The 23,888-nt window shown below is 37.4% G+C and overlaps 1 protein-coding gene and 1 long non-coding RNA gene across 3 annotated transcripts; one reads left to right on the top strand and one right to left on the bottom strand.

The window, feature by feature from the left end:
* Nucleotides 1–9,415: 9,415 nt before the first annotated feature.
* taf1b (TATA box binding protein (Tbp)-associated factor, RNA polymerase I, B) lies at nt 9,416–17,014 on the bottom strand. Of its 2 annotated transcripts, XM_060866414.1 has the most exons (15): nt 16,883–17,014; nt 16,627–16,725; nt 15,647–15,737; nt 15,396–15,493; nt 15,223–15,315; nt 14,497–14,587; nt 14,246–14,414; nt 13,848–13,947; nt 13,591–13,738; nt 13,308–13,485; nt 12,968–13,035; nt 12,800–12,890; nt 12,633–12,703; nt 11,189–11,414; nt 9,416–10,942 (listed from the first exon to the last, which is right to left on the bottom strand). In XM_060866414.1, the coding sequence occupies exons 1-15, from the start codon at nt 16,898–16,900 to the stop codon at nt 10,762–10,764; spliced, it is 1,722 nt and encodes a 573-aa protein (XP_060722397.1). In that variant the 5' UTR covers nt 16,901–17,014; the 3' UTR covers nt 9,416–10,761. The 2 variants fall into 2 exon arrangements, with proteins under 2 accessions (XP_060722397.1, XP_060722398.1); XM_060866415.1 differs by lacking the exons at nt 16,627–16,725; nt 16,883–17,014 and having other exon boundaries at nt 15,223–15,311; nt 15,647–15,662.
* Nucleotides 17,015–18,259: 1,245 nt separating this feature from the next.
* On the top strand, nt 18,260–22,222 carry LOC132843234 (uncharacterized). Its single transcript, XR_009648107.1, has 3 exons — nt 18,260–18,441; nt 19,049–19,192; nt 22,000–22,222. It is a non-coding gene; the product is annotated as an uncharacterized LOC132843234 (long non-coding RNA).
* The last annotated feature ends 1,666 nt before the right edge of the window (nt 22,223–23,888 follow it).

The following is a 23,888-nucleotide window of genomic DNA, read 5'->3' as shown; positions in this document are numbered from 1 at the left end:
AATTGCATGGTCCTTAGTGGGGCTGTGATTGTGTGAGATGGCAGAAAGCATTGACTGCAAACAAAGAGCTGCTGAAGTCCCTCCCTCCACTGAGATAGAGAGAGAGAGAGAAAGCACAGAATAGCCTGATTTGGTATTAACGATTCTAATAATGTTTTACATGTAAATATTTATAATTGTACAGCAGTCATTTGGAGTTCAAAATCTGAAAGTGATTAATAGATTTAAGCAAGTAAGATTAAGCATAATCATGACAAATATATCAAATACAACCAAGACCATAGAGCTCTGAATATGCTAGGATACACAAATGTATATATTTTGCATGCCGGTAAAATAAAATATATCTTCTACCAAATAAGACGTATGCATCCCAGCAAGAAATGACTTCTGTACAGTGACCTTTTATGCAAAAGAAGCGAATCACCACCAGTGACATCAGACAGACAGAAATGAGAATAAACTTTTCTTTGCAGAAGTTGACAAAAATGCTGTCATGGGAACAAGGGCAAATGAGCAAAATAAAACAAAACATGATGGATTATACCGTTAGGGAATCAGTCAACAACTGTGTGTTGTGATGTGGAGCAATTCAAAGGCCAGCTGCGAAGTCTAAAGGAGACTTTTGCTCTAACAGAAAACTGAAAGGAACAGATTTACCTCTAAGGTGTGAAACTGGAGACTTACATAAACATCTATTTACAACAATAGTATTACTATAAACCTTTTGAAATATAAAGATAAACATGATTTGACCTGAAGCTGGCACTGTTGTAGTATTAAACAGTTTAACGATGATGTGGATCATGATGTATTTCAAATGCTATATTATAATTATACAAAAATACTGATTATCTCTAATATGTAGTACATATTGAGGCAAAACCTCTTTAGATCCTAGAAGGGGAATCTCTGCTTAACAATCAGAACAAATTAAAACAAACAACATGCTTTAAAGCAAACGTTTAGATAAGATGCGAGTTCTGCATCAGCTCTCAAATAAACAGTTTAACCTTTCAAGCACAGAATATGAAATAATTGTCTATTTGTTTACATGCACATGTACATATACAATAATGTCAGTAAGTTACAATCTCACACAGGCTGCTAAGTCACTATAGAAAAAGTGAGTAGCCCAACAATATTGGGGTCTACAGTGAAACATAGGGACTGAATAGAATTAGAAATACACACATGAACATACACAGCCTTAAAAGAAAGAGTTCAGATATATTCCCCCTCAGATAACAACTACTCACTTTACTCTGTAACACTGATATTTACGTGCTTTGGTTATTTTTTCTTTTTCCTTTTCTCCCCAGATAATATTGCATGTCCAAGCCCCTGTTTTCCATTGGATTGCAAGGATCATTTTCAATTAATCAGGTATTGTATCATGGGTGTAACAGGATAAGTAAGTGGGCTGATTAAATTCAAAGTATATAAATAGATTTAAGAGCTAAATTTAAACATCTCAGTAGAACAAACCTATTAGACTGCTACATGTCTTTCTATTTCCACATGAGCATTAAAGCAAATTTAAATTACAATCCTATTTTTTCATGATTACATAAAGAAGGTGCAGACCATGCAATGGTACATAAACAAGGTGCTATTTGTTTTGAATATGCCCTGAACCTGAATGACCTACATTTTCAGCACGTGCAGTCATGTTTTCATGACATATGGACATGCCATGTTCATTTGGAGCTTAGTGATGGAAACAGGATCCCTAAAAGAAAATGTAATACCATACTAGAAACTCCATCTATTATGGCAAGATCTTACTGAATGGCAATCGGTCATGTGCTGCCAGGGAAATGGCAGGTCTACTCAAACTTCACTCTTGTTTCTGCTGAAGTGTAAGGGATGTAAACAAGCAGTTCAAAAATTTTATCCAAAACTAGTGAATAAAAAAGTGGTCTTCTTTTGGATATAAATATACCTGATGCAGTCTTGCATGGTTAGGTTTCCGATGACGTCACCACAACTACAACAAGTCTCCATACATAGAGGAAATTAACCTTGTCAAGTTATATTTATTTATATATATATATATATATATATATATATATATCCTCTACATGATTGCCATTTCTCTGTAAACACAAATGGAGATGTATTTCCCACTACAATTGTTGCAAAGTCCAATTGTTATCATAAACAGAATTTACAATGATGTTATCCCTTAGTAAATGATTCAAGGACAAAAAACACTTTTGTTGCTTAGTGTACTAGATGTTTTGGCATCAGAAACCTGTGTTTGTTTGTAACTGTGCCACTGACCAGCAGAACACAACCAATGATTTACCTTTTAGTATCTGCTCAAGAAAGGCACAAGCAGGAAGTAATGTCACTCTGGTGTGTGTGTGTGTGTGTGTGTGTGTTTGGGGGGTTGGTACATTGACAGAAGACTTTGTCTGAAAATGTAACAAAAGCACTACATTTATTTTGGTTTGGTTAACCTAATGGCCAATCAGAAAAGAGAACATAGGTCATCCAAATGTCTCTTTCATGTTGGTCTTATCAATAGTGTAAACACACCATTCCACTGGCATTTGGACCCATTCTTGTATTTAAACACTAAAGTGGAAAAATGAACCTTAACCCAGTGCCCAAAACAATTTTATACTGCCATTGCATCCTTATACACACATGAAGTAGCATAAAATAGCATTCTCACAGGACCATAGTGTAGTGTCACAGACAGAGGATCAGTGCGTGAAAAATGATGCTTTGTGTAAGAAAAGTGATGCATAGAATTACAGTTTCAGTCTACCATACATATCCAGAATGAGTCAGTATTAGAATGTATTAAGTTAATCTAGAGATTATTGATAGGAATTACTGTTAGATAAAACAGTCAGGGGGAAAAAAATCCCCTTTATTTTGCAGAGGGAGTATGTAAAGGCTGGGGATTTTTGGGTGGGTGTTGGTGGAGATGCAGGGGCGAGGCCCGGGGTCGGGGGAGGAAGTATGTGTTTATGTGTGAGGGACCGGGTGTGTGCGCATGTGTGAGAGAAAGAGAGAGGGCAGAGAGTGCAAGTTGGATGTGTGCCAACACATTGCCTATGTGCAGGGCTTGATAGCAAAAGTGTCATCTTTTTTTGGTTGTGGACGGAAAAATGCAGTGGCAGCATGGGCAGGGCATCTGCGAAAGAGAAATTGTAACTCTAAACCATGCGTTAAGATAGGTGGGGTATTTTTTAATGTAGGTCAAGCAAAAACAGGGGGTGGGCTTTCTTTAAAAAGCAGTGATGTCATGCTGTTTAGGATATGCAGCCTAAACTTCCTTTTCATACAAACAAAATAGCCACTTTTTCATGGCAAACATGTATAGTTTAAAATGCTGTCTGCACAAAATCAACCACCTGAAGTGAGATCATGCCTATTCAGCATTAATAACAAAGCTGAGTCGCAAAGAGTCTCTGAGGTCTGAGCAGAGGCCAATGAGTGCAGCTCAGAGCTAGCTGTCTGGTCCACACCCAACAACCCACAAAGTCAAGAGAGAGGAAATTTTACAGAGCTCCGTTTAACTCACATGCGGCTGAATGTGAACCGCAGCACCACCATTGAGATATGCACTAACTGACACTGACATGCAAATCACAATCTGCCCGGTGTGTTTATCAGCAGAAAAATGCAGGCAGTTATGAAAGTGTAAATAAACTACATGACATAACTTTCTACGACTATAAATACCACAAATATGTTTTTAATTGCTGTTAATTCAATACAGTTATAATGCATAATCATGGCATTTGAATCGACATTGGAATCAGATTTATTATCTAATCTGAAAAGTATATAAATCGTGTTTTAAATCAGTTAACCATAGTTTACAAAAAGGTGAATAGACGAAGAATCCTGTGGAATTTTGTGGTAAGTGCAGTTCTGGTTTCACCAACCAACCCCCACTTCCTGTAGAAGAGAAGAAAATCAGTGAAGAAAAAGGAAACATACTATAATGACTAATAACATTATAACACTATAAATGAATAAACTAAATGAATAAACATTCAATTAATTAAATTATTTTGGGTTACTTAATGACAAAATTACAGTTATTGAATATATATATATACTCAGTGGCCACTTTATTAGGTACACCTTACTAGTACTGGTGTGGTCTTCTGCTGCTGTAGCCCATCCGCATCATGGTTCGACTTGTTGTGTGTTCAGAGATGCTCTTCTGCATACCTCGGTTGTAACGAGTGGTTATTTGAGTTGAATCCCAAAATCCCAGTAGATCAGCAGTTTCTGAAATACTCAGACCAGCCCGTCTGGTACCAACAACCATGCCACGTTCAAAGTCACTTAAATCACCTTTCTTCCCCATTCTGACACTCAGTTTGAACTGCAGCAGATCGTCTTGACCATGTCTACATGCCTAAATGCATTGAGTTGCTGCCATGTGATTGGCTGATTAGAAATTTGCGTTAACGAGCAGTTGGACCTAATAAAGTGGCCGGTGAGTGTGTGTGTGTATATATATATATATATATCTTTTTACTACAGCACATGAAGTCTTGTAAATAAATGAATACGATTTCAACAAACTGTTCTGTAAAGTGAAATGTTTACTGAAGAATATCTTTAGAATGTCTCACATCCTCACAGAACCGCACTTATCAGTGGGGATTACGTTCTTTTCCGTATAACCGTTCTCATTTGTACTCCATACACACCTTAAATGTTTCTTTCCAAGCAGCTCTCTTGTTGTCTCATTTGAACTTAGAACTATGGTTTGGTCAAAGTTTGCTAGTAATTCACAAAACCCCCAGCACGTATGTCGCTCCTGACATGCCTTCAAAGTAATTTGGCATGAACATGATTTAACTGTAGATTTAGGGAACTCACAATGTTACCATATTAAACAAGTCTTAACTAAGGGAACGTGACCTCCGTTTCACCTCATATTTACACCCCAGTGAAACAGAAAGCTGTGGATACTCGCTTCAGTTTCCTAAAGACTCAGGCATAAAAGATACTTGTTTCTGAATTTCTAGGGGTGTCAATAACTGTGACATATAATCATTCAGATTTTCCTCTGTAGGCTATTGTATATGTATTTTTTTCTTTCACCCCTTTTCTCCCCTGTCATATCAAAGCTACTAACCAGAGAAGCTGAAAACTAACACATTCTTCCCCCAGTCAGCCTTTTGAATCTGCTGCTCATGTGGACACTTAGTTAAAAGTGCTACAGTATCTAAACTTTTCCACATAAATAAGATCAAAGTAGCCCACAATTGGCTAGTGTCACTGTGATTGACTGGGGAGAGATAGAGAGAGAATTTAATCCTTCCCAACTAAAGAGCAGGGCCAATTTTGCTTCATTAGCTCCTGGCCACAGATGGCTGTGTCATCATAATTTTGGCAGTGCAATTTGTGTTGCAGTTATATAAAGAGGAAGATCATATGGTACATTAAGTACCTTCTCATTTTTAATAGCTATACATGCTACATAGTTAGCTGTATTGTTACCTAAACTAACAGTTTATGTAACAGTAAAGACACTGTATTTTTGACTACGGTGTAGGAGGGGGTTGTGTGTGTACACCACCTGCTGTGACAAACAGGGTTCCAGTCAATTAAGGTTAAAGAGCGTGCTGAGATCACAGTGGGGGAAGATCTCCCTACACTCTAAACACTGAATTTTTGATTCTTTGCCATCCGCCTTTAAAGCAGCAGGATGAGGCCGCTGCTCTAAAATAGCGCTGCCTGTCTGGGTGCAACAGTGTCAACCACCAGCCAGCCTTCACAATATAAAGGAAGCAGAACATTCTGACATGTCAGAGAGAACACTGTGTATGGAAGTCATGCGACTTCCCCACTCCGGGGGTAATCAGGAGATGAGTTAGCGGGTTAGTTTGTGTTTGTGTGCTGTGTTGTGGGGGCAGGGCTGCTCGAGCAGGAAGCATGTGGATGGTGTTTACATGCACGAGCAGTCAGCTGGTGTGTGCAGGGAACAGTGCCAGAAAAAACACCCACAGCAGCACAGAGGCTGCCTGTCCTCACACACCCGCCCCCTTCCTCCCTCCTTTTCTCCTCATACACCTCTTGTGGGCTTGTCCTTTTAGCTCTTTTAGCTGCACCACAGTCGGATCACTGTTCAGCTCTTCAGGACAATCTCTTCTGTCCCACTGCATCAGGAAATCATGATCATGATTCACGCTAATCATGAAAGACACAAACAATAATTATATCTTGTTGAATAATTACATACGTATTGAGAATCTATAAACAAAATATGATTAGAAAAAAATCGAAAAAATAAACAATTAGATGACAACTTTATTAGTGAAAATTTAACATTGATAGCCTCTGCATTTAAAAATAATAAACAATGAAAAAGCAAATATAATGAAAAAAATACAGAAACTTGAAATATAAGGCATGATAATTATTATGATAGGTATTTAGTTCATCACATTAAGTAAAAAAAAAAAAGAACATGAACAATAAAATGTATTTTATTTATCAATTTTCTGACTGCCTGTTGATTTCCATGACTTAGAAGCATAATAAAAAAGAGGTCCTTTAATTCCACCTGTTTTTAACTGAGGGTATGTCTACAAGGCTAGTATTAGAAGACCTCAAATAATATCTCTATTATCTCTATATATCCCGTCAATGACAGACATTTTTTGAAGTAGAGATGCCTTTATTGTCATGCCTTTATTGTCATTTACACCACTGTTGCGTTGATTTTACCCAGTTCAAATACACATAATGTGTAAATACATCTTATAGATAGCAAGTAAAAGTGTTTTTTTTCTTCTGAATCTCCTGAGCATAATGTTACAAAAATAAAATGTGCTTTTAAATAAATGAATAGATGAAAATCTTAGACAAAAATATTCTTTCTTTAAAGACAGAAACCATCTTAGCAACTTTAGTAACTTTAAGCATTAAATAATGGTCATATTTTGTTATATTTATGTTGCAGATTTCAATAAGAATGGAAAAAAAATGCTTAAAATTTGTGAAGCTGTTGCTTAAATGACGTTTTTAATAATAAGCCTGATAGTCAACATAGTTAAATAGATCTGTTCCGAGGGCTCCAGCAGAATGAACGTTACAGTTAAAATGATTCCCATCTGCAAAAAGTTTGAGAACCCATGGACTAGAGGTTATAGAGCACATGCAGGAATAGAATAATGACAGGAGGCTATTTCATCTTACAAGGAGTGACTTTGTGGAACTGTCTGACTATGAAAGAGCTCAAAGTGATTCTAAAGAAAAGACTGCATATGCTATGAAGGATAGAGGCCATGAAGGTATAAGTGGAAGTTTAAAGAGTGCAGAAAGATTGGTAGATTGGTAAGAAATATGAATGTTGGAAAGATGGAAACAACCATGAAGACCCTTAAGAGCTCTATAAAAGAGAAGGATAAGTTTGAATAGAATATGTTCTTTCATGGGGAGCCAGTTAAGATTTTGTAGTGCAGGTGTAATATGGACTCAGAGCCAACTGTTAGTAAGGAGAGAGACGGGTCTGGACAATCAGAAATGCTGCCAAGTGCCATAAATGTAAATGAAAATCAGATGCTCTGGATCTGCGGGAATTTGGAGCAAATATCTATTAGACAGAAACTGGTAACCGTTGGATTTTATTCAACAGTGTGAATAGTGTACACATCCATGATCATGGAAAGCATACAAAGTATGAGGACAGATATTTGATGAGTACGTAATTAAGCCCAAGTACAGAAACACACTTGATACTGCACTGCAGCCTTGAATTTTGAGCTCATTATTCCTACATGTAACTGTCTGGACCTTCCAATGCTGCTCTCATTTATCCTTTAGGTCAGGGACCTCAGCTTTAGTACCAGGGACACTATGCCCTACCCAGGTTCAGGTTTTTCCTCCTCAACACACTTGATATACCGCACAAAGGTTTTGAGCATTAGCTAATGAGGGGGATCAGGTTATTCTGGAGGAGGGAAAAAGTGAAACTGAGTAAGGCAGGATTGGAGTTAAGCAGAGATCCTAACACTCCTGTAGGACAAGTGACACACATTGAACAAAGAGCACAAGAGCTGTTAACTCAAAATTTATAATGGGAGACTAAAGGTATCTTTCAGTATGATTATGATGATATGAAATGATATGCACTTAGAATGAAATCTACATTCAAATGTATTTTTTGTAAATTCCTCCAAATCCATATAATTTTCTTAGTTGTTTTGTTTACTGATGTACATAGAGGCACATAGACACAACAAAACCTATAGGAAGTGGTAGGTAACTGTTAATTCTTAAATGAGAGGCATAAAGCTACCTGAAAAACACATTTTAAAAGACATGTTTTCGTGTCTGCTTTGTTCTAAGAAGTTTGTTGTTACTTAGTTGTGTGTTCAAAAGTGTATTGATAGAATTCAATAACTGCTCTGAAACTTCCATAAACACAAACATCGGAATATTGCTTGAACTCTTTCAGCCAATTGAAATGATGAGTATATTATATGCAGAAATACTGAGTAACTGTACACAGTGAGGTACTCAGTGTTCACTCAGTCTGCTCCCCTTCCTCCATGTGGGTGGATGTGTGCAGACAGACAGAGATGAGACCCCTCACCCACCTCAGCCTTAAATAAAAAGACAAAGATTTCAGAGAACAAAGGAAAACAAATGTCCTTTAAAGGCAAGCAGAATTGCACTGTAGAAAATATATGAAAGCATAATTTTGCATGAAAGATTTTCTGCTTCATGGTCGAATTTCAGTAATATGTTACTCTTAGATATTTTAGTATGGATAATGTTTTAAGATTGAAAAGCAACAGGACAAAAGATTTTTACTGCTCTTAAATTTGGTCTCTGTCTCCCCCTAGTGGCTAATTATAGTAACTACCAGTTGCGTTAGGGTTTGTTAGGACTGATATCTGGTACAGTTCTACAATCCTATATGGAAAGGGCCGGTTTGGCTGCAGGATTATTAGGACAGGTTCAATTATCTGTGGAATGGATTCTGCAAAATGTTTTTAAAATTCCTTTGGCATTCAGGTTCATACTGACGTGATTGTATAATATAGATTGCTGCACATATTTACGCTCTAAATCTCCTGTGCTACCATATCCCAGAACTCTCTTCTGAACACTGCCGCATTCATATCTGGTGATTGGGGAGGCCATTAAAATACACTGAACTCATGTTCATGGAAGTAGCTTGAGATGACCTGTATGTTGTGATATACACTTTATTATGCAAGGGGGGTTAAACTGTTGCCACAGTGGGATACACATGTTCAGCAACATTCATTTTTTTTAGCCTGAGGGACTCAAAGGATGCTTGATTGGTATTTATTCTGTCCCACGAAAAAAATTCCTTTCACCATTACACCATTAGCAGCAAATGCCAGAACTGTTAACACACACACACCATAATGAATTTTGGAATAAACCATTACTAATGGATAATCAAAGTTTATTGGTGCGAATACATTTTTTCCCCAGTGGAGTTTTTTGACAGGGAACCATTTTACATTACTGTGCTTTTAATTTGTGTCAAGTGAGGAAGTAAAGCGGTTATCGTTGTGTAACCGTAACATGTGGGGTTTAGCTCACCATGACTGACCGGTTGGATGAAGACCAATAGGCCAAAGGCTATGAAACAGAGGTAATTTTTGTTTCACACATTATCATGCAGATCCAGCTGGCTGCTCAAATGAGAACCACAGTGTCCTCAAAGCCAACAAATAGTTTTTGTTTCCCATAAGAAAATAACCCTGCTCTACAGTAATGAGGTACCCAAGGGTCAATACTAAAGTGCTGGTTTACTTTGTTTTCCTCTACCTTGCCTCTTTTTTCCCAGCTTGCCTCTATTTTTATATCATGAATAAAATAAATATCTGCCTCATAATAAGAATGATCTATCCAGTTTGTCCATCATATCAAGTTTAAAATGGTTATCAAACTGCAAATATTTTCCAGCATATCACATTTACAGTTTAATTTACAGTCCACATACAGTAATTTAAGGCCCGCTTGAGGAACAGCACTATGAGGGACGGTGAAAATTGTTTATGGCAACACAGTAAGTGTGATATTTAAATATCTCTAATAAAATGAATAGATTAGAATCTGTTGGATGCATAAAATTTATTTTTCACATATATTATTTAAACATTGACATCTAAAGCTGCCACAGAAGCTAACTTTACAGGAGAGATCATAACCAACATTCTGTTCTTTACAAGCTAGGATAAAGATCCACAGATTTGAATTGGTGCACAGACACATATCCTTTTGAACCATATTTCAAGTTTCTTTAATTCATTTTTTTTTTTTATATATATATATGTTTATATTTTCTTGGCCCAGACATGAGTCTGAACAGTTTCAACAGCAATGGAAGGGTCAGCTGGAAAGAAAGGGAAAGACTTCAGTTTTTGTTGCTGCATTATTCCAGGAGCCTAACAGGTTAAGTTTGTACATGACCTTAAAAAAGGGTTCTTAATTATCATTCATATAAATTTGTAGAAAGAAGGATCCATGTATAATTGTCAGTGTATCTTCTACTATCCTATATACTTAAAGAAATAAATACATGTACAAAATTGCATGTTGCTTTAGATTATAGAAATCAGTGCATAGATGTTTCAACCACTTCTTTTTTCAACCACTTGTTTCAACTGTACAGTATAAAAACACAATTGACTCTAAACCTTAAAAAGGTAAAAGCAGGCAGTGACTGTTCCCACACAAGAAAAAAACTCTTCTCAACTCAGACATGCTTCAATAATACCATTCCTGTGTTCATTCAGTGAGGTTTTCTGGGGCTGATTTCCGGCCTGGCAGTAGGCGTCGTTCCACCTGGACGACTGCACTGTGCAGCTGTGCATCTTCAACACCAAGAATAAAAGAGAAGAGTCCAAGCAACCACACATACATCCTGGGCAAAGTAGGCTCCAGATCTCTGAAATGGTCTCCACAACTTCTGCAAACACAATATTTTTAAATGAGTCACGTTAGATTACAGTATTTATCCAACTGAACAATGCTTCAAATGCATTTATAATATGGTAGTTATGGCTGTCTTTTGCTATGAAACTCTTTCAGGTTCAGGTCAAGGCATGAGTAACCTCATCAATATGCAGTGTGGGAATCTCCTGTCATCAACATCAGGTGTCAAAGATTTAAAATCTGGCACTGATTTTTCTACAAACATTTTTTCTGGATTTACCTTGGACACTTCCTCAAGTCAGTGTGCCAATATTTACGGTTGACAATATGGAATTTTTTTTCCCTTTTAATCATCACACAGTCCAGGCACTTGTCATGGAGACTGGGTCCATCAGCTCCATCCTTGTCTTCCCAAAGAAACTGGAAGGTAGATGGGGAGGAAACCTGCTGCTCTGGAGCTGAACCAGAAATAGCTTGGAAAGTGCTCTGGAGCTGTTCAACCACACCTGAAAGAAGTAAGAAAAGGGCAGATTAGAATCAATAAGAAACCGATAGCAACAAAAGAACAGACAACTTGCGTGTAAAAATTGTTTGTGTAAACAATATACCACAGTGATTTGCCCATAAAGCCAAAAAAACAGTATGTATAATCAGTCACTGATTAATAGCAGGCCTACCCCAGATTCTGAACGGAATTGGTCACATACGCTCACTGAGTAACACTATACTAATGCGGGTATTGCCTCCCTTTGGTTTCACAACAGGTTCGATACTTCATGGCATGGATTCTACAAGATGTTGGAAAAATTCCTTTGACATGATTCCTTTGTGGTTCATGCTGACAAGGTTTGGCATATTGTGCATTCTGAGATGCATTTCTGCTAACCACAATTGTACAGAGTGGTTATCTGAGTTACTATAGCCTTTTTTAAGCTTGAACCAGTCTCTGTTGACCTCTCTCATTAACAAGGCTTTTCAGCAGTTCTGCAGACGACTCATACTCTTCATTATTGCACCAGTCTGACACCAAAGAGGCCATGGTCAAAACAACTAAGACACATTGTCCCCCTCATTCTTTTGGATGAAGTTACACAAACATTACACAAAGTTACCGGTCTGTATCTGTATGACTTTATGCACAGTACCACAGCCATATGATTAGCTAATTAGATAATTGCATGAATGAGTAGATTTTAAGGTGTTCATAATAAAAGTGCTCTGTGACTGTATTGGGCAAATGTTACTAATTCAAATCGTATGTGAATAAAGTCACAGGTTGCATTGTACAAGCGAGAATACAGCTCCTCTTCAAGCTTGACCTACTTATAAACCACTTTGCATTTACAAGCACATTTATGTATATGCTTGGAGCAGTACAAATCAGCAACAATTTATTATAATTGGGGAAAAATGCAGCAGAGCAGAAAAACTGAGCCACATAACATTACGCTGGATGCAAACATGAAAACATGATGGGGGACTGAAGTTGAATTTGGAGTTTTTATAATTGAACCTGTGGAGTCTCTTGACAGATTTTTCACTGATCAGTCATATCTTCAGTAGTAAACATGAAACTTATTAAAATCACTGAGGCTGTAGGTAAATGCAATCAATTCCTACTAACCAGTGACCAAAAGTCAGGCTGTGATTTCCCAAGGATTCTGCAATGACTAATAAACCCAGACCAAACAACCAAAAATTTGTGATAAATCTTATGCACTTACGTCTTCGTTTTAGTACGAGGGATTTTTGTTTTAAAGACGGAATTATGGGCTTCTTAGATTTCCACTGTCGCCTGAGGGGGTAAAGCGAAATAGGAATGAAATAAAACAAACAGCAACTCAGTATATATACTTTTTAAACAAGGTTTATATCAGAAGGAGCTTCTTACATGGCCTCAGCCTGCTTTTCCTTCTTCCTAGCTCGTTCCAGTGCAGACTGTACAATCATAAACCATCTTCTCAATTGAAACATCTTTCCCACTGCAACAAAGAAGTTGTCATCGTGTTGTATACTATTAAATAAAAAGAAGAAAAAGAAAAGATCAAAACTTTTCTACTTTTTTTGGTCTTTTTCTTGCCACGGTGCTTTACATCATCTTTTTCATCTGCTTTCCTGGCCAACATCCTTGAAGAATAGAAGAGAAACAGACACTCATTAACAAAGTCACTTGTATCATCAAAACCAAATGCACAACTTATACAATAGATAAACAGGAAAGTCTCCTAACCCAAACATGAGATCATCTCATCCTAAAATATAAACTATCAGACAAAATGAAAAGATAAGAATAACACCTTTTACTAAAGGTGTACTATAATGGCAAGAAAGATGTCTCTCAACAAATTTTATTTCATAACAATGCTGGTAGATTTGTTAGTACTGTGAAGGATACTCACCACTCCACCTTATCGTCCAGCCTGTACAGGAGCTTCATGGTCACAATAATGAGCGCTGCAGCCTGAAGATCGTAGCACAGAAGCTTAGGCTTTCTCCTAGTAGGGTCAAAGGTCAGAAAGGAGTCTTTCCCCATGGCTGCTTTCTGTATTACTTTGCAAACCAATGTATGAAGTTCATCTGCAATAAAATGTTGGGAGAAAAAAAGTTGGAAAAAGAGAAAAACACTAATGAAAAATTCACAGACCCTTATTAGCTTTCCTTCACTGCTTTATGCAAACCTACCAGGAAGATTAGCATCCGTCAAATAGCGTAGACTGAGCAGAGCTGGATGCAGGAGGCAATCCTGAGATACAGGAGGGAAAGCAGGCAGCTCTATCAATGCGGCCAGTTCCATTGCCTCCTTGTGTACCTTTCTGTAAGAGGGGATAGTCTGGAAGACAATGACGTGTGTTTATTAAATGTGTGTTTGTTAAATGCTGTAAGTAACAGTCTGAATACATGCACCACTGTTACACAATCAGTAAAATTTGCTAGCTCACCTCAACTCTGAAGATTATTGCATCCTTGCCAAAGAACCTCATCTCTTCAGGAAAAGATAAATGAACATTAACATAAGGGATGTGGCCCTTAGACACCAACCTGCAATAGAAATATTATACTAATTTAGGTATAGTAAAAAGCATAACAGAATTAATAAGTCAGTTAAGACTGAAAAGATGGGGGGAAAAATAGCTTTTTGCAGTGACTACATTTTTTGGGACACTCAGGACGTCTTCTATCCTTTTCTCCAATTTTTGGAGACAACCACTGATGTCACATTTTATTTTTGTGTACTGTTACACCTCAGCCAGACTGCTAGGCAAATTAAAATAACAGTGTCAAAAGCTCCAGCTCTTTTCACAGTGGATAAAAAGCCCCAAGAATTCCTCTTATTCACCTTAGCAAGTCTGCCAGTGTGATGGCCTCCCTGACCCAAAGCAGAGCCAAGTGGCAGAATGCTAGTGTTCGAGGCATGCTCATCAATTTCTTGCTTTCTTTCCGTCTGAAGTAGTATTCGGCATCCACAGAGCCCGAACACACTGAAGATCTCCCATCACTGGAGTATCCTGCAAACACAGAAAACCATTAGCTAAATAATCTAAAGAAATAAAGCTCATGATAAAAAGTGAAAAGAACCCACAAAATTACCAGAGACTGCACTGGCTCCCTTCATTGAGTCAGCGTAACATGATGCGCCATCATTGGCAGATGACTCAGCCTCACTGTCACTGGTCAAGTCCTGAAGCATGGACATGTGCATCCAAAAGAGAGTGATGAAAGAGAGGTTAATATTTTAATCTGAGCATCTGATTAAATTCTTTAAAAGAAATTAAAGGAAAACAACTTCACTGACACAATGCTCCAATTTTATTTTGGTTACTGTAGTCCTGTCTAGCTCTATGACCTCATTCATGCATTCTGCTCAAGCCGGTAAGGTTCCAAAGCGTCAACTTTCATGCTATTACCGCTGTCAGTGCAATTGTGCTCGTCATCAAGATTAGTTAAGCAGAATCTGTGCTGTAACTCAAACATTTCACATTTCCACTACTTCTGCACTGAGATTCTTATTAAACGACACCGAATACTTCACAGTGAACCTTGCTATTTTGTTTCTAAGCCTGACTGCCATCAGTTATGTTCAAGATGTTGAAAATCGTACTCCAAATTATCTGCACTAGAAATTCCCAACCACTGACTTCTCAAAGAAATAGAACCACACTAGAGGCCCTAAACGCTGAACATATTAAATATTGAATTTGTTTCAAGGGTTGAGTTTTCCTTTAAGGCATTAAAGGCATCTAAATTTAAAAATTCACTGGGGTCATTCTACCCAAGAAAACCTATACAAAATCAAAATTTGGTTGTCTAACTCACCACTGAACCTCTGATACTGTTCACTGGTTCTCTTGTGTATGCCTGTTTGGTCTTCTGCATGTACCGCTTCCAGAAATTCCATAACACATCTGTCTGAGAGATACACTATGTTTAAATGGCATTGGAAATTTCTTTTCTTATGTCATCTATATAATTTGCATTGCTTCACTGACCTTAAACTGAGGGCAGACACCGAGTTTAATGAAAGCTTCGGCCTGAAGTTTAAGGATCATCTGAAAGCCCTCGCATACCATCCATTCTCGTGCACCTTCTGAAACACAAATAAACATGCACATAGCAACAGACAAAGCACTGCATACATCACATGGTTACCAATTAATGGCTCACATTGTGACTTCAAGAATTACATCATATACAGTATTACATCACAGTCCAGGAAATCTGACCCAGAGCCTGGACTAACCTTTTACATTCCTCTTCCTTTTGCGTGCTGATAAAGAGGAGACCCTGCTGTTGAAGAACCCTGGATTCGCATCCTCAAAATCTTTAGTTCTCTGTGAATTGGCAAAGATTAGAATACTGTTGACCACAATGTGAAGACACAGAATTTCCTAAATGTTCTGTTTCTCTGAAACAACTTTCCAGTGTTTTCTACACACATTATAGTTGCTCTTGTTTTGCTGCCCTGTGTTTATTTTTTGTATTTTCGTTGTCACACAGAAGTAAGCCTATAATTTACCCAAGCCTGACTCTTTGACTTCAGGAATTAACTGCAGTAATACATGTAACAACTAAAGTTGCTGCTCTCAATGTGGAAAAAAAAAATCCTTATTTGATGTAAAGAAATTTAATGACTGCACTCTGTGTCTCAGCCATGAGACACAGTCATTCTCACCACTGTGTATGTATGAAATAAAGCGCACACAAATACTTGATGAATGACGTTCCTTATTTACTTACAAAGGGATGCAGCATTATAGATTATGGCTGTGTGTTATAATTATGAGCACCAATACTAGCATAGATTGAACAGCATGTTTTCAGTGAAACAGGAAATTACTAATAGACTAGACGAATAATACCTTTCCAAATAATGGTCCGACTGACTGAGATCCTCTAATCTAATGCTTTATGTAAACTCAAGCTCAGTCCGACATGATCTACATGACATGTATCTACATGATTTTATACACTGATCTGCCAACACAACACTGGATGACTGCATTACTTGTGTAGCTGTTCCTAATAACAAGAACATGATTGTGTTTGTGTCTTTAACCCAGGAGGTTTTGAGTGCCCCCTATAGGCACACTGTAGTATCTCCCAGTCGTTTAAGGTGAAACCATCTCTCTACAATTGAATTGTGTGACCTGATCAACGGCACAATCTACATGTAACTACCGAAGTGGTGTCTGTCTGCTGAAGAGCTGAAAATGTCCTCACCTCAATCACATTATGGCAGTTTTTACAGAAGAACTGCCCTTCATCTGAAACACCCCAAAAGACCGAGCCACACTGTCCACATGGTTCACTGTAACCGTCCTAAAACCACAAAATAAACAAACAAAACAAGCACATGTTCAGTTTTGGAAACATTTGTGACAGCATTTAGCATTAGAATTACATGCTAGCTAGCTAACTAGTTCATTTATAAGGTATTTTAATCCAGAAAAAGACTTTTGACATCACTAGCACTCACAGTTATCTCTTCGTCCATCTTTAATAACGTCACAAGGAAGCTACTATTTGGTTAAACAATTTCTTTCAAACTAACTAAAGTCTCAACACAAGCATGAGAAGAAACCAAAATGGCGTCCACACACTACAAAACCGCAGCATTTTAAAATAAGAGCACGAGGCTCATTCCCACGTGTAGAGTGCACTAGTGTGTGTACCACTGGGACATGTACTATTTTACATGTGTGTATTTGAGTACATGAGAACAAACATTTGTCCCAAATAAATTTTTGCAAATCAACCGATGAAAAAAAAAGAACAAACAAAGATGCAGATTTTCAGACATAGGGAATAATAAATAAATAAATAAATAAATAAATAAATAAATAGATTTCAGAATCAACACAATGTTGTATACAACACAATGTTTTTGATGAGAGTTTTCGTGGAATGTCTTTTACAACTAAAAGTTTCCCTAAAAACCCCTTTACTGTATAGAAATACAGTCTGTAATAAACAAGCATTTCGGTAGAGGGCGCACTTGGCCAGCCATGTTTTCTCAGCTTCAAAGCTTCCATCCTTTTTATTTCAATTTCACATTAATTGAAGCTGTAAACAAATAAAAAATAAAAACAAGTGAATATTGCCCCCCCACCCAATAACACACACACACATATATATATACACACAACAGTACAACAAAACAGCAAGTGAAATCATCACATGCCTCCTGTTCCTTTTCACACAGAATCTAAATTCTATATGAATCCAGCTGGACTGAAAACTGACTACTGTAAGACTGAATTAATTACCTGGAGTTCATTCGCTTTTGCAATAGATCTTTTCTATGAACACATATCAGCGTGATCTCCTTTGTATAATGTGTGTGTGTGGGCGGCTGCTCAAGTGGGTTTGTGTGGGAGTGTAAGAGAGCGTCATGACATGAGGACATGCAGCTCCATGGAAACAGAAACAAATGGAGAGACTTCAGAGTGGGAGCTGCTCACTATTTCACATACAACTGATCCATCTACGTTTAAATTTACCATGGAATCATGCTTGCTTGAAAATTTTGTAGGTTTGTGATTGGTCTGATACAAAATGCCTGAATTCAAGCCTAAAACAGGAATATAATGACATACAATGTTAATATACAATGTTATGAGGTTGCTTTGAGATGAATCTGAGCGAAAACTACATACACACCTTTTATAGATGTCCATGAAAAGATTGGTTTTATGATGTGTGTGTGTGCGTGTGTGTGTCTGTGTTCTCTCAGGGCCAAACAACCTTGCCTAACCTGTTTGATGAGACCTGCCTCTCTCTCTCTGTGTATGCCAATCTTTTGGTTTTCTGCCTCAGAGGCAAACTCCAATGTTCTTTATGCAAAGCACAGCAATAGAGTCTATGGAAATCAGGAACAGTTGGTAACTGCTGGCATGGACGTTACTATTGCATTCTGCCGACTGTAGCACAGTATTTCACTCCTGGCTCTTGTCTGGCATGTTTCGCCTCTCTGTTTGCCCTCCACAGATGGAGTAGACTAAGGAGGGAGGTGTAGGAGGCAGTGGGTGCATTTTGGTAAGCTTGTGCTGTATGAGTGTCACATTGTATGAGAAGAAAGATAGATAATAACACTGAATCAGGTTTGCAAGGTTTTCGGCTGTTATAAATATTGCATGCTCTCAATGCATCTTACCATCACATCACTGCTTCCTGAATCTCAATATATTCTGTGGTTGAGCAAAAAATGTTTTCCTTTAAACAAAGAGTTTCCTTAAACAAAGAGATTGAGATTATTAATGTACTCAAAGCTTTAAAAAGTGAGACCTATTAAAACTAGTCATTACTCTTACTCGTATTTATTTTTTTACCTTATTCTGACATTTTTGTGAATAGAGTGTGTCCCTGTTGGCTGGTGAGACAGGTCTCAGGTTTGAGGTAGGGTGGGAACATGAGTCATTCTTTAGTTCAGTAAGTTAAGGGGAATACCCAGGAGGAAATTATTCTCCAGAATCATTTTAGCTGTATACAATTATAGCAGATCCCTTGAACATTTTATCCAAATTAATCTCTTGGGCTAACCATAAATCATCATCATGTTTTACAGCATAGCTTGATATAAATATTGTGTGTATTTCTTTTCAATATTTTAATGCAAGGCTTTTTATGTGTTGTTTCAACATAGAGAGGCTGGGAATCTGTTCGCCTCTTTGCATTCTGCTCACACATGGTAAATCCTATTGTTGCCCACGATGCTTTGCGTCGTGCTGGTCACCATGGCAACCCCACAGCACCACGGCAGCCCTGATGAAGGCTACAGCAGGGACTGGTAGGTGGGGTGTGTGCGTGAGGGCGGTGGGGTGGGAGGATTTGGCGTTACATACATAATCAGAGATGAGAGCACAGAGAAGCATGTGCAATCCTCAAGTCATAGAAGCTCAGAGAACTGCCAGAATTACACTGTGAATTTACAAGCTGATGATTTAATGGAGTAGGGCAGATGGCCAGTTTTTCCTGGTAATCCTAGATTTCTGTGTTATGACTGTAGGAGTCCAGTTTTGTATATGTAAGCTGATGTTCAGATGTTACTTTCCCATTATTAACCATTCTATATTACCATTATTCAATTATACACCAATAGAGTAATTTCTTAGAAACCCTAGAAATAGTTCACATATGGATGAGTATATTCAGGGTTTCTACTTGCCCATAACACTCCAACGCAATGCTTGAAACGTTCCAGTTTGTTATGAGTCCCTGAGCCCAAGACAAATTAAATGTAAGGCTATTTTATTTCTCATATAAATAATTATTCACTAAAAACGTACAAGCGAAGCTTCTGTCACTTCATAATACGTTATTATACTGCTTTCACTTGGCATGACACCTACCATTGCTGGTTTTCATTTTTAAAGAATTCTAATCTGCAGGTGAGGCCACAATCCCACAATGCCACAATGCATCATATGTGTTTAGGCTGTCCTCGATTATTCTGGAACAATGACCTCATTGCTATCATTGATATGCATTATGTATTGAAATATGAATATTTTTTTTTTAAGAAGGTTAAAGAAGACAAAGGTAATACATTGGCATTGCAATATATTGGCATACAGTAAACATATTTGGAATTCCAGTGCCAAGATATTTCTTACAGCATATTTTGCTCACGTGATTCTTGATAAATCTTGTTTTTAATTAGATTTTTGTTACACTTCCTTAGAAAACCATGATTTATGTCTAGAGAGGCCTGTTCTTTCAAGGCTGGGAACAATGTAGAAATTGTAATTAAAAATTTCTATATTATGTTAAAATATGGAGTTCATTAGAATGATATGATAAGTGGAAATGTAATTTAAGCAAGTCTGCAATATAAATATATTATGATTTAGACTTCTATCAGAGCATCATATAGGAATTTTAGTAGCTCTTTAGTAGTTTGCATAAACTGATTGTGGGAAACTCATCATCTGTGCATCACCTGTGAATTACACCTTAAACAGAGCTGTAATACGTGACTGCCTGGTGAGCACATTGATCAATGCACTTGGGCCAACTTTAATCCATCTCTGAAATCTAAATAGCAAATTAAGGACATGAACAAATACAATACACTAACAAATTTAAGGGCATGAACACACATTACAATTCTAAGGTTGATTTATGATCTTGTAGCAATATTCATGAGCAAGTATTTCTTGTGTACCACCAAACAAACGGAGGGTCACAAAAATTGGGTCTGTGTGTGTGTGTGTGTGTGTGTGGGGGGGGGGGGGGGGGGGGGTTCACTAGCATAGAACTGGATTCACAATTCACTAAACACCCTCTCATGATGGTATTTTTATTTTATATGAGATCATTTCAGGAAATACCAGGGTACCCATACTTGCAATCAGCTGCAATGTGTCTGAGAGTGAGGCTGAGAGAGTGAGTGCTAACTGACTAACGTTAGCCTTGACCAACATTGAAACCATGTGCTCAGCGCAATGGAATGAAGTGGCCTCCTTGTGTCCTGGTATGACCTTTAAGGCTAGACAGCCTTATACAGTATATGGCCTTTTTAACACTATATTAGGGTACAGAGCTTTCCTAATCGCTTTATTGTGTTTGGATGATGGCCCTACAAATGAAAAAAGAGAAGAAAAGAAAATAGTGAGGAAATGTTCGTGTTTATGACATGTACATGCACATAAAGCAAACGTCACATAAAGAGACATGTTGAATCACTTTATGCAGTACAGGGTCATGTTCAACAACATTTTCGTGCTTTATTTAAGACAAACATTTATTTAAAAAATGTTAAAGTCAGTGTTGACATTTCATAATACAGCAGAATGCAAGGAAATTCAGTTTGTGTTTGAGGCTAAATGTCAGTGTCACGACGCAGGGGTAAAAACGGACCCAAACGCAGGACAGCTAAACAGAAACAGGATTTATTAATTAAAAAACATGAAACAGGACAAAGACGAACCAGACGGAGACAACAGCAAAAGACAACAGAGGATTCCTACTAAATAAATTCCTACTCAACTAAATAGTACAAATAATTATTTAGACATAAGGGACAGGTGTGCAGAGGCGGGTAGGAAAAGACAAGGGCCGGGGAAGACACGTGAACAAGAAACATAAACAAAAGGCACATCGCCAAATTCCGGGCAGAGTCCTGACAGTCAGTGCAATTAAGTATTTTAGTCTTTTAGTAATTTAACAACATATCTGAGGAAAAGGTTTATGTTTACAACAGTTTTGCCTTATTTACTCTGTCACTACGTTGACATTGTCCATATATATAAGACTTAGTATGTGCTAGCTAGACTAATATTATCCTCAGTCTTATGCATAGCTAAGCATCAATATTTCCTGGTTATCTAGCAACAGTGTTCTCCTGGATTTTATTGGGTTTGGACTCACAGTAACACCTTAAACAGCATATAGAATATTGTATGAGTCGTTCTTATGTACCTACATTAATTCATTCGCAGTCACTGCTTTATTGTGGCGAGGGTGAGGGTGGCAGCGAATCTGGAGCCAGTCCCAGTAACACTGTGTGCAAGGCAGAAAAATTCACCCCACACATTTATATACATAAATCTACTGATAATTCAGCGAGACCAATCTGTGTAACTGCGTTTTCAGACAGTGGGAGAAAACCAGTCAACCCAGAGGAAACCCACTCAAACACATAGGGAGGACATGTGAAATTCTCACAGAATGTAACATGATCTCAGGCCTGAGCCCAGGACACTGGAACTGTGAACTGGCATTACCACCTATCATCCAGCTATGAAGAGCTGTAGAAAAACAGCACAAACAAAACGAGGTAATCATGTCTATGCACAGTACTTTTTCTTCCTCTGCATTTTTGCACACAAACACAAAGCATTTTGCTACATTGCAACCCAATGCCTGCTGTCCCTGTACTATAAATACTTGCATAATAATTTGTATGAAAAGATGAACTGGATTGCACTACAACCTCTCTTTTTTATCATTAAAATTTAATTTCTAAATAATTTATATTATCTGTATGGTATTGATGTTTGAAGGAATGCAGAGTAAGAATTTAATTGTATAGTCTTACTGCCTCTTTTACTATGACAATAAATTCTTGAATATTGATTAAATACTGTATTCTACTGCCAAAAACTTTAACTGGTATGCCGGGCATGACAGCTTGCCTCATTTCATATAAGGTTTATTCCTGCACATATGATGTTATATATTTCATTTCAATATATACAGTAGATGAGAATTAACTGTGCAGTCTCCATGACAACCAGTGATAGACACAAGCACTCTTAAGCTACAGTAATCTGCAGAAGAAGACACAAAGGGAGGGATGGACAAAGAGAAGCTTACACAAGATAATACCGTTGTTCTGCCAAAAATAGACACATCTTATATGTACTTAATGCTACACATTCTATAATTGCTAATTCTGCCAGAGTGTGCACTATTAAAATTTGGCTAATTTATAATGAAGGCAGCACAGAACAATCGATTTGTGTGGGCAGAAAGGAGGAGGAAACATAGTGGTTTGAAAGCATGCAGTATCCACATATGAACAGTGAAAGTAAAAATCAGCTAACATACTGTAGAGCTGAGAAGAAGTGAGAAAGAATTTGTTTATAGATGTCTATATCCCACATTTGATTAAACCAAAGTCGCAGTTACTTTGTACTTACATGATAATTTAACACCGCGTATGTTGTCTCTCCAACATGTAACCGTCACAGAGGTAGTCAGAGATATACTGTATAAAATGATTCTGTCTACTATGATAAATATGTGCTTTTAATGCTAATGACATACTTTAAATGTTGTAAGGCACCATTAATCACACCACATGGCGTCATCTAATCACGCGACAAGATGATACATCTTTTTACCTCTTGTGAATGTGTAGCAGGAAGGATGAGGGTGTGAAAGTGTGCATGTGCAATGATAGAACTCCATGCAAGCATGGGGCCTTATGAATGACCAAACTTTTTATCTTGGTACATTTTTTTTACTGGGATTAAATAGTGACCTAAATTAATATACGATGGGCTTTCTCATGGGCAGATAGTCACTTACTTATTCAATTTTAATTTATTTGTATAGCGCTTTTAACAATTCACATTGTCTCAAAGTAGCTTTACAGAAGTATAGAAACAGAAGAAAGAAAAAAAGAAATAAATATATATAATAATAAGAAGAATAAAAAAATAAATACACGAATACATACAATTAAAGTTTCAAATTAATTTTAAAAAATATTAATTCAAAAGTTTTAATACTAAATATCTATCCCTATCCCTAATGAGCAAGCCGGCAGCAACGGTGACAAGGAAAAACTCCCTGAGATGATATGAGGAAGAAACCTTGAGAGGAACCAGGTGCAGAAGGGAACCCATCATCATTTGGATGACACTCTACAGTAAATAATGTAAATGTAGACAATGTCCTTTCTACAACAGTTGATAGATTGATGATAGATTTGGAAGTAATACCCAAGAGGATCGATTATAGGTAGGGATGAGCGA

Source organism: Tachysurus vachellii, chromosome 3 (assembly GCF_030014155.1).
Source record: "Tachysurus vachellii isolate PV-2020 chromosome 3, HZAU_Pvac_v1, whole genome shotgun sequence".
NCBI lineage: Eukaryota > Metazoa > Chordata > Actinopteri > Siluriformes > Bagridae > Tachysurus > Tachysurus vachellii.
Note: the sequence above shows the minus strand (reverse complement) of the source record. Positions and strands in the feature narration are given on the sequence as shown.